Source organism: Xyrauchen texanus, chromosome 15 (genome assembly GCF_025860055.1).
Source record: "Xyrauchen texanus isolate HMW12.3.18 chromosome 15, RBS_HiC_50CHRs, whole genome shotgun sequence".
Classification (NCBI taxonomy): Eukaryota; Metazoa; Chordata; class Actinopteri; order Cypriniformes; family Catostomidae; genus Xyrauchen; species Xyrauchen texanus.
The window spans coordinates 31,572,426-31,584,666 of record NC_068290.1 but is presented as its reverse complement, the minus strand read 5'-3'; the positions used below and the strand labels follow the sequence as shown (position 1 = coordinate 31,584,666).

At 37.6% G+C, this 12,241-nt stretch overlaps 1 protein-coding gene across 1 annotated transcript in view; it reads right to left on the bottom strand.

Annotated features, from left to right (window-relative positions):
- Positions 1-213: 213 nt before the first annotated feature.
- The window catches only part of LOC127656453 (syndecan-2-like), a 41,949-nt gene continuing 29,921 nt past the window's right edge, over positions 214-12,241 (bottom strand). The window contains exons 2-5 of the mRNA XM_052144790.1: positions 10,703-10,796; positions 5,718-5,899; positions 5,241-5,370; positions 214-2,118 (exon numbers count right to left, since the gene is read on the bottom strand). Of these exons, the coding sequence (XP_052000750.1) occupies positions 1,955-2,118; positions 5,241-5,370; positions 5,718-5,899; positions 10,703-10,796 (570 nt within the window). The 3' untranslated portion in view covers positions 214-1,954. The remainder of the gene's footprint in view (positions 2,119-5,240; positions 5,371-5,717; positions 5,900-10,702; positions 10,797-12,241) is intronic.

Sequence of the window (12,241 nt, the reverse complement as noted above, 5' to 3'; positions counted from 1 at the left end):
GCTTTAACATTGTGGGACAAATCCCAGAGCGATCTTCATCAGAGGTGTTACATTTCCATTACAACCTGTTTGATGGTCAGGAGAGAGAGTGGAGAGACACTTGGCATGCATATTGTGATTCATCACACATATACAAACACACTCAGGGAGATAAAACAGAATTCTTGAGAATAAGAAATGCGCTTAGAGGGAATTCAGGTTGATGGGCAAGACACATGATGAAAATACCATGAGAAAATGTTTATTCAGTAGTGTTTTTTTAATGAAATACAATATTGATTTTTTAATTCTGTAACATTGCCATTCATCACATTTCTCCAGTTGCCGCTTTTAACATCATTATCTGATGCACAAATGTCCTCAAATCCATGTAGATCTGTTTCAGGATAGTAGGCACTTCAAGGGCTTCTAAAACATTTGTGAATATACATTTCCATAGATTTTTTAACTAACATTTTACATATAATATGTAGTATATAAATAATTATATTCTATAAATTATTGTATATTAACATATAGACGTCATTGACTCTAAATGGTCAGGTCTTTAAAGAAACATCATGGAAATGTACATAAAAAGAGAGGAGAGATTAAAAATGAGCAAATGTGATCCACACTATTAATCACCGTCACTGTTAACAACACTGTTTAAGTCTTTGGAATGCATGAGTCAGAACCATACAGTAAATGGATTCATTTTAAAAGCTTTTCCACATGAGGATATTATTATGAAAGAAAAATGACCTTCATTAAGTATTCAGTCAACAGTGAATTCTGAAGATTTGGGAGTAATACTGATACATTTTACTTGGTAAATGCCATTAACCTGTCACTGATCTCAACTGGTAGAGCAGGGCGCCAGCAAACGTCATGGTCATAGGTTAGATTTCCAAGAAAATGCGTACCTTGTTGTACAGTGTTGGTTATATGTCTAAATGTAATGGAATATAGTGTGAAACTTGTTCATCATGAAGAATTATTGCCTCTGAAAATATTCCATATTTTATTTGTGATTAAAGTTTTTATTTTTCTGTAGTACTGGAATATAAAATAGTTTTGTGTGGGGGAAAAAAGAAAACATAAAGTTGACGTACTTGAAAATATTTTGTGCAATTCTACATCTTTAAATTCATTCTAATTACTAAATTAACCGTGTCACAGAGATAGCCGTGTCACAGAAAAACAATTAAGTACAACTGATTTTACCCTGCATGAGAGCTTGAGATATACAGACATAGAGAGAGAGAGAGAGAGAGAGAGAGAGAGAGAGAGAGCGAGAGCGAGAGAGAGAGAGAGAGCGAGAGAGAGAGAGAAAGAGTACAAGCAAGGTGGAATGTGTTCTTGGCTTCAGGCAAAGTAGAATTTGAACCTTCAGAGACCTTAACACTGTACTACAGAATAATAAATGAAACAAAATACATCTAAACATTCTGCAAAATGGCCAGACAAAAATGCAAACATTCATGTAGACTGAAGAACATAAGATAATGACACAAGCCAATGGAGAAATAACCCTTTACAAAAAAGGCTGAGATAAACCAAATTATTGATAAAGTCGACAATAAACTCGTAAGTTACTAAAATGTAATCAGTGAAAAATTAAAGGTATCAGAAAAAGCACACGTATCACCCAAAATTTCCACCTCTGAATTGACTTAAAATGTACCTCTACAGTTACAAAGTAGTCAATAAAGTTTGTATAAGATTTCATACATTTCTTTTCCAATAATTTGCTTTAAAAAAACATAAAGAATTTTGTTTGTTTGTTTGTTTGTTTGACATTTTTGATTTTGAGAAAATAGAAGCCCTTGTTGGCTTTGTGAAGAAAAAAAACATTTTGAAATAAGTAAAGGTCCCCCTTAAAAAGAATCTCCTCAAGGCGCTACCAAGCCAGGTTATTCTTGTAGAGAAGATGGTTGTCATTACAACATTACTGTTGGCAATGTTTGGTCATTCAGGCGTAGAACTCCTTGCTTGGAGCCTTCTGATAGGCTGAGCTGGGTGGCTTACACTCTCCAAGGTCATAGGTGCCCTCATCCTTCTTTCTCATACGGTACACCAGGAGGAGGATGAGGAAGATCGCAAACAGGAAGCCAATCACTCCGCCGGCTATAACGGCTGCAGCAAGAATTCAAAAATGATATTAAGTCAAACAAAATATTTTATATCTAACACACAAACAACATTTAAATGTTTCCACAAAGACAGATGAAAGTGAAAGTGACGAGGTGGAGGGCATGGCCGGGCCGTGATGGAGCACGGCCGGCGCTGAATCAGCTGATCAGCGAGAGAGCGAAATAAAAGGCAGCCGCAGATGCCAATTCGAGAGAGAGAGACGCACGCAGCCATGCTCTGTGTGTGTGTGTGTGTGTGTGTGTGTGTGTGTGTGTGTGTGTGTGTGTGTGTGTGTGTGAGCGTGTATTTATCACTTTGTGGGGACCAAATGTCCCCATAAGGATAGTAAAACCCGAAATTTTTGACCTTATGGGGACATTTTGTCGGTCCCCATGAGGAAAACAGCTTATTAATCATACTAAATTATGTTTTTTGAAAATGTTAAAATGCAGAAAGTTTTCTGTGAGGGTTAGGTTTAGGGGTAGGGTTAGGTTTAGGGGATAGAATATAAAGTTTGTACAGTATAAAAACCATATTTTCTATGGAAAGTCCCCATAAAACATGGAAACACAACATGTGTGTGTGTGTGTGTGTGTGTGTGTGTGTGTGTGTGTGTGTGTGTGTGTGTGCGTGTATTTATCACTTTGTGGGGACCAAATGTCCCCATAAGGATAGTAAAACCCGAAATTTTTGACCTTGTGGGGACATTTTGTCGGTCCCCATGAGGAAAACAGCTTATAAATCATACTAAATTATGTTTTTTGAAAATGTAAAAATGCAGAAAGTTTTCTGTGAGGGTTAGGTTTAGGGGTAGGGTTAGGTTTAGAGGATAGAATATAAAGTTTGTACAGTATAAAAACCATTATGTCTATGGAAAGTCCCCATAAAACATGGAAACACAACATGAGTGTGTGTGTGTGTGTGTGTGAATTTGCGTTTTACATTAAACTTTATGTTGACTGTTCAGCCGGTTCCCGCCTCCTCCTTGCCCATCCCTTACCCGTTACAGTGAACTTAAAGGTAAGTTTCAGGGTTCAACACAAGTTAAGCATCTGTAGCATACTGTCAATTAGCACAGACAATACTTTGGTAAAAACAAGCATAAACCCATTAACTTTCACATAAATGTGCATGTGTCGAAAAAGGGGTAAAACACCATCCATCCATCTAGAACAGTTGTCCCTCCTCTTAAAGGGCAACTTAGACAAGATAGTGCAAATTTATTAAAAAACATTATATAAACCCTTTAAAAAAATACAAGCTTCACATTTAGGCTTTTAATCTCTCTGTAACGCCTTGCAAAAACTTCCATTGTAATTGCTTTAGTTTTTTGTGGTAATCGACAGCATGTAAATCTTTCTAAAATTCAATATGAGTTAAGATCAATTGACAGCATTTGTTGAGAAAAGCTGCTTACCACAAAAAAGAATAAAAAAAGAAAAAAGAAAGAAGAGCAAAAATCGTGGTTATAGTAAGGCATTTACAATGGAAGTGAATGGGGCCTGTCCTTAAATTTAAACTTGAAAAATACGCCATTTCAAAAGTATAGCCAGAAGATGTAAAAATTATATTTTAAAAAGATTTTAGTGTGATAAAATTTGCTTACTATCCATATCTGCACTCAAAAAATTAAGTCATTACCCTTACTTCATTTAATTTGAGAAAGTTTTTACAAGCAATTGAATGTCTTTTATTCAAATTAAGTCAATGAACGTACTGTTTACCTGCCAAGAATACAAGGTTTTTAGCTGGCTCTTACTCGTCCAGTTCTACTTGTGGTTTTGGACTCTATACTGATCGTCCTGGATACTTGAAGTTTGTTTAACAAGTGCTGCCGCTTCACACCAAAGATGTTTGTTTATCTTCTGTTTTGTTACTTTTTGTCTGTGTTTTTCTCAATCTCATACTACACACATCTCAATTATGGACATTCTTGGATTTAATCCAAACGATTTTGATGGTGTTCAGTGTTGCACCGTTCACCTGTGATCCGCGCCGAGAGATTAAATCAGTTTCATTGAGCCAACATAATTTATTTGGATAAAGTAAAATCAATGTACTATAGTAGTTTTAACTCAACTTCATTAGGCTCCTCAAACTCAATTTACTAAGGTTTTTTTTTAATAAATGATTTTATGTTGGCCCAACTTGAACATTCTAGGTGAGCAAGTATAAGGACAGTGAAACTGTTGCACTGTCAATTTAATAGCAACTGCTTATAGAAGTACTCAAATCAAACATCACCTGAAAGTGAAAGTCCTACCTCAAACTAAGCACAAGCGCCATTATTCACCATAATATTAACCACCAAAACTCCAGCCTCACAGACATTAAACATTAACAAATCTCCTCCTATTCTCATCTTGGTCGAAAATGCATAAAACGATGTTCGATTTCTCGACACACTTTGGGGCAGATCAGGGAAGAACTGGCCATCGGGAGAACCGAGAGGTACGGTGGGTCGGCGGCGAAAAGCTAAAATGAGCCGCAGCGTAATGCAGAACGGACCACAAAATGGCACCGCGATATGCAGAACAGGACAGCAAACATTTGGCCCAGTTGCTATGTAATGCCCAGGCCGATTTCTCTTCCCAGTCCAGCCCTGCATGGCAACATAGCGCTAGTAAACCCCGTAACCTGGTCAATGCCAGCATATCCCTGTTTTTATAAAAAAGTTAATTATATTATCTCGTTTAATGTCTTGTGGCTGTTCTTTTGAAACATGTTGTATTTTAATGTTTATGAACTGGCCCCATTCACCTACATTGTGAAAGCCTTAATGTAACTGCAGTTTCTGCTTATCTTTTTATATAAATATATAAAAGGAATGAATCCAAATGATTTTTCTTTCTCTTTTTTTGCTGTAATTTACATTATGCTACATATGCTTTTGGTTGAGCCTAGCTTGCACTGAACCTGTAACATTTCTTTAATCTTAATCCACATTGATGCTGTGCATCAGTCTTTCTCTCTTTTGCTCTATATTTCTGTTTTGTTATGAAAAAGCTAAAGTTTTACTTTATGTTTCATAAACACAAATTACAGATATCATAATAATATCAGTTCTATTCAGCTTTAAATATAAAAATGACGGTGGTCACATTGAATGTTTCTTTCAAACATACCTGCCAGTACTTCTGTCCTCTGGAATGGATTTTCTGTGCGAACCTCATGAAAAGGATCAGCATCGTGTACAACACTTGATGAGCTGGTGGCTTCAACAGTGACCTGATGATTTTCTGTCTTGTCAAAGATCTAGAGAACAGAATGAGAGGGAGAGGGAGAGGGAGAGGGAAAGAGAAAAAGAAAGAAAGAAAGAAAGGTTAACACTGAAATTGTTGACAACAACAACAATCCAACTTGTAGACAGTGTCCAAAAAAGTGAAGAGATCCAATAACAAGATTGAAGGATCCAACATGACTGTGATGTTCTGTAAAACTGTGCAAGACAGCAGATCACTACATGAGCCAAACAGGTGCAATATCAGGGGTTGTCACAGTTTTGCAAGCTGTGCATGTTTTTGCTGCTGTGGGAGTCAGCAGAAAGCTTTGATATTGTCAGAATCAGTTGCAGTTCAATTGAAATGGGTGAACAATCGCACCTCTGTTTCCAGATCCGAGTCATTGACTGTCTCTTTGCTAATTTGATCTGTCTCTTCGGAAGTGTATAACTCCAAACTGGGGCTGCTGGTGTAGACAGTCTCCGGAGTGGATTCGGCTTTGATTTCTGGGTACTGCAAACTTGTTGTGGATGTATCCATATCATTGTCTGTTTCACTGACACCTAGAGGGACAGTGAGAAATAGATTTAAAGAGATTAGATAATATATTACAGCCATTAGAATGTTGTTATATGACTAAAGGTTCATTTCAAGTTAAGCTCATTCGACAGCATTTGTGGCAAAATGTTGATTACCACAAATAATAATTTAGAATTTTAATTTTTTTCCTTTTCTCCCCAATTTGGAATGCCCAATCCCAATGCGCTCTAAGTCCTCATGGTGGGGTGGTGACTCGCCTCAATCCAGGTGGCGGAGGACGAATCTCAATTGCCTCCGCGTCTGAGAGCGTTAATCTGCACATCTTATCACATGGCTTGTTGAGCACGTTACCGCGGAGACGTAGCACGTGTGGAGACTCATGCTATTCTCTGCGGCATCCATACTCAACTCACCATATTCCCCACCGACAGTGAACAACATTATAGTTACCACGAGGAGGTTACCCCCTGTGACTCTACCCACCATAGAAACCGGGCCAATTTGGTTGCTTAGGAGACCTGGCTGGAGTCACTCAGCACGCCCTGGACTCCAGGGGTGTTAGTCAGCAAGCTACCCAGGCCCCCCCATCCCTCTTTTTCTTTAAAAAAAATCTGGGTTCCAGTGAGGCACATACAATGGAAGTGAATGGGGTAAATGTTTGGAGGGTTTAAAGGCATGTGAAGCTTAAAATGTTATTTAAAAAAACAGTTACATTAATTCTTCTGTTAAACTCTTGTATTATTTGAGCTGTAAAGTTGTTTAAATCATAATTTTTTAATTAGTTTTTTTACATTTCATCGTTATAGCAACAAAGTTATAAAATTGGCTATAACTTTACACAGAAAAGGTTAGTTAGTGATTGTATCACACTAAATCCTGTTAACACACATATTGTTTATGTCTTGTGGCTATACTTTTGAAACTGAATATTTTAACGTTTATGTATCGGCCCCCATTCACTTTCCTTATAAGTATTTTTTTGTGGTTATCAATATGCAAAATACTGTCGACTGAGCTTAACTTGAACTGAACCTGGAAAATTCTTTTAATTTCGCTTCAGGTCCCATTTACATTGGACATCAAGTGGCGAGCCAACACACTACCAAAATGGTTTATCACACAAAAGCAAATACAACCATGCTTAAAATCAAACACTAAATTAGTAATATTACACCATTAATTATTAACAATACAAGGTGGAATAGGAAAATGGACAATTTTGGTTTTTAAACTGTCTCTCGGCTGCCAAGGATTCAATTCACAAATGCACAAACCATTTTTATCCTTGTTATAAGTGAACCTGTATTGAATGTAGTCTGGTTTTTATTTTGTTTTATCTGGCATAGTTTTGTTCATGGTTTTCAAGGATGAGGGCATGTTATGCAACCTGTCCATGTCAGATGCCAGTGAATTTATGCCAAAAAGATAAGAGGAGCATTTTGTCCTACTTTTTAAAAGTTGATAAGCCTATTTGTTTTACTCTCCTAACTATGCTTGAGTATATGATTAGTGTCTAAAATAGTTATTATTTGCATGTAGCTTTGTTTTCCCTTCTGTCCACAATCCTATTAGAACAGACCTTTCAACCCATTTCTGGGTTGCGACCCACCAGTTGAGATCCACGCACCTATGACTTTACAATCTAATGGGGCCACAATGAGATCCTGATGGCCAGAGCTTTATTTAAACTATTTATTGTTTAAACTTCTCTCTTTCTTGGACTTTCAGTTCCAGATGAATGTGGTGATACAGAATGGGGAAGCTAAGGCTGGTTCACCACTCTTGCTTCAAAATACATAAATTGTATATAAATGTAAATATGTATATAAACATTGCAATCATTCGCTCAGTTTTTTACTGTATTTGCACCAGGTAGAAGGTACTGAGGGGCAGCAGTAAGATGCAGAGAAATAACTGGCGGCATTGCCAAGAAAACACCTGGGAGCCCTTCGATTTACACCACAATACTTAACCTTTAGATTGAACAAGACAGGCTTTGTAGATTGTTTCTAAATATTTAATTTTAGGATTTTTTCATAATTCTTGTGAACAGCAGACCAAACAACATATTCTAGACTAACATAGTGATTAAGAAAAATGTACAGCATGTAGCTTTTGAAATTCCACAAATATATATTTTTTTATCAATTGAGTAATTTCAAGATAAATCGAAATAGAATACTTTCTGTATATGAGTGGTGCTTAGTCAAACAAAACTCACAGCTATGACACTAGATGAGTGGTTGCTAGGTCATAATTTACAGTCCCAGGCCAAAAGAGTCCACACCAAAGTTTCTATAATATTATGGTCTCTAGATATGGCTCGGGTCCCTTCTTCAATTAAAATCCTTAAAAAACATGTTTCGCTGTGATGTCGTACTTCTGATCGCTTAGAAAAGTAAAAGCACTCTTCTGCCACGGAGACGTAGCGCGTGTGGAGGCTCATGCTATTCTCTGCGGCATCCACACTCAACTCACCATATGCCCCACCGAGAGTGAACAACATTATAGTTACCACGAGGAGGTTACCCCATGTGACTCTACCCTCCCTAGCAACCGGGCCAATGGAGTGGTGGTGGTGTAGTGGTCTAAGCACCATAACTGGTAATCTGGTAATCAGAAGGATGCTGGTTCGAGCCCCACAGCCACCACCATTGTGTCCTTGAGCAAGGCAATTAACTCCAGGTTGCTCTGGGGGGATTGTCCCTGTAATAAGTGCACTAAGTCGCTTTGGATAAAAGCATCTGCCAAATGCATAAATGTAAATGTAAATGAAAACGTCCCACAATTACAAGCTACAGAGCAAAGTTTAATAGAAAGGCTTAACCAAAAACATTTATTTCTCACCCAAATTTTGCTCCAAACCTGGGGTGCGTTTCCCATACAATGATGTAACTCAATGCGTAACAGTCGTAGTATGATGCATCATTATAGAAATTAATTAGCTAGTCACGTATGTTTCCCGGAAAGCACATCTATCATTTGAACCACTTTTGTTGAGCTGTCATTAATGATGTTAGTCAGGGGGTGGAGTAATAACTTCTGCAAATATTAGATTATAATGGTTCATATATACATACACCAGAAAGCAGTTTAATGCGAGAAAGCTGCAGAAGATATGAAAGCGGCATGAACTTTGTAATGCGACAGAGGCATTTTGCTGCAATAGATGGGTTTCCCTCCATATTAGACTTCAGAGTTCACCTGGCACACTTGAGCAAATGCACACACGCACTCATCAAAAACATAACACCACTAATGCGTTAACATAAACACATAAAAGCCATGTTCTCCAACAAAAATCGTGTGATAAAGCGCTTTCTCTTTACAGCCTTTAAACCCTCAAAAAGCTGCACTCGCCTTTACGTGATGTTTCAGCCAAAAGAAATCATTTTCTTTGGGGAATAGTTCACCCAAAAATTAAAATTCTCTCATCATTTATTCATCCTTATGCCGTACCAGATGTGTATAATTTTCTTTCTTTAGCAGAACACAAATTAAGATTTTTTAGAAGAATTTCTGAGCACTTTTGGTCCATACAATGCAAGTAAATGGGTGCCAACATTTTGAAGCTCCAAAAATTAACTAGGTCAGCATAAAAGTAATCCATATGACCCCAGTGGTTTCAATCATATCTTCAGAAGTGGGTTAGGGTTAGGTGTGGGTGAAAAACAGATCGATATTGTAGTACATTTTTACTATACATTTTCCACCCTGCTCAGTCAATCTCCACTTTAACTTTTAAATTCACATGTTTCTTGTGTTTATGATGATTCACATTCTTGCCCCATACTGAACAGGGAGAAGAATTTTAATCTGTTTCTCACCCACACCTATCATATCACTTCTGTAGACATGGATTTAAACACTGGAGTCTTACGGATTACATTTACACAGCATTTATGCGCTTTTTGGATCTTCAAATTTTGGCACCCATTGTATGGACCTACAGAGCTGACATATTCTTCAAAAAATCTTAACGAGACGACAGAGAGAGAGAGAGAGAGAGAGAGAGAGAGAGAGAGAGGCGAGAGAGAGGCACGTTCCTTGAATAGGATACAAAATACCATAGTTGGCTAACAATGCTTTTGGGAAGCGCACCCATTAATTACATTTTCTTCAGTGGGAAAAAAAGGATTTAAAAAAAATAATATTTACAAATTTTTGAAATATAATGAAAGTAGATAAACTTATATACTTATATACTCTTAAATAAATAAAAGCACACTAAAGTGGGTCAATATGACTAGTGCACTATTTTCCAAGTCTTCTGAAGACATTCAGTCTCAATGGCAACTACGTCAATAACATCAAACTTCATTGGTTCTTGCACATCTTGATGTTACGACACAAGAACTAATGAGGTTTGATATTATCAACATAGTCGCATACAGTATATGACTTGGGTGATGTATACAGGAGTTTATCAATGATTTTATTTCATTTGAGACTTCAATTTCAGTCTGATCATCACAGAAAGTAATCGTACATCTTTAGAAGACTTGGATAACAGTGAACGGGTTGCATTGACAACACTTATTGTTTTTTTTTAATTATTTTTGGGGGGTGTTTTTGTCCTTCATGGAGCTTGACAGCCTAGAGTAATGCAGAGAGGGATGTGAAGATTTTTTTTCCCCCCCATTTATGTTCCACAGAAGAAAAAAGTAATATGGGTTTCGAACAACAAGAAAGTTAACATATTTAGGTGAATTATCCCTTTAATACTCAGCATTAGGGGTTTCTTGAAATCACTAAACTCTTAGTATAAGCAATAAAGGTAACTGGATATTGATCCTATTTGTGACAGTGATTTGAAGTATTCTTACCAGATCCTGAACCAGAGGTGAAGTCATCATCGTCTAAAGGGTAGTCACCAGACTGTTTGTCCTCCAGATAGAGGTCCTGACCTGAGACCAGTACCTGCAGAGGTGAAAACAAACAAAACTGTTCATTTAAAGCTGAACATCTTCCTATCCCAGTTTCAAACCTTTTTAGGGGATTTCATTTAAATGTGTTTGAGCATCCCCAAACAATCCAACAGAGCACCATTGGTTCAACTAATTGTGTGAGTTTTTGTCCTGTTTGTTGGCCTTTGGAAGAAGGGAGTGTTTAGGAAACTTGTTTGAAATGTTGTCATTTTGAAATGTTCAAAATGGCTTAAACTTATCACGTGGCTTGTTGAGCACGCCATCCACACTCAACTCACCACTCGCCCCACTGAGCACGAACCACATTATAGTGACCACCAGGAGGTTACCCCACCCATGTGACTCTACCCTCGCTAGCAACCGGGACAATTTGGTTGCTTAGGAGACCTGGCTGGAGTCACTCAGAATGCCCTGGGATTCGAACTCCTGACTCCAGGGGTGGTAGCTAGCGTCTTTACTCACTGAGCTACCCAGGCCCCCCGCTGTCAACTTTAAAAAAAGAAAGGTTTAGTCATTACCTTAGTAAATATATGTTTTCAAAAAAATCCACCCTTTGTTACTAGAGGATTTACTGATATGAAATGTACATTGTTACCACTTGAAAGTACCATTTACTGTACATATCACAGAAAAAACTTCCATTTCTATACACCATAAACAAATCTTGGCTGATTTAGTTGTACGCTAAAATATATAAATAACAAAAACGCCTGTTCAAGGTTCCTCCCTCCTCAGTTTCCCTGGAAACTACCTCGAAGGAAAGTAATGCTTAGATTTTCTCCCTCAGGGAAAATAAAACTCTCTGAAAGCTCTCTGGCCCACTAAATGGCACTAAATAGCAATTTAAAACTCAGCATCTGTCATTTCTCCACACATTGTGCAAGTAACAAAGGTTGAGGGGAGCACGTACAACAAATACAAATGCAGGAGGCAGATATAAGCTACTGTATGTCTGTTTCCAAAAACCTATGACCCTTTCTATTTTGGTGTGACGATATCACATCCTCCAATAACCTCGTCTTGTCCTGCAGACTTCCCATTTAAGCTCACTCGGGCTCAGCCATCTCTGATCTTCTGCATCCTTATTAACCCTTCTGAAAATCACTAAGAGCGACCAATAATAGTGGTCACAATAACAGCAGGCCGCACTCTGTGCACTTCTGTGTGATTGTGTGCATTTCATATATAGCAGAGGGCAAATAATGAAAGCGTTGATACTGTGTGTGTGTTTAATTAAAGTCTATAAGAACAGCAATGCATACGACAATGAAACTGGATAATTCTGTATGCACCTTTGTGTGTAATCTGAATCCACTTTTTCACTCAGCTGATAAATAATGACACTCATGTGATAAGGTTACATTTTACAGTGGTCACTCATGCAGGATAAACAGACAGAAAGAGGAATCCATGAGAGATAAAGATAAAGAGAGAGAG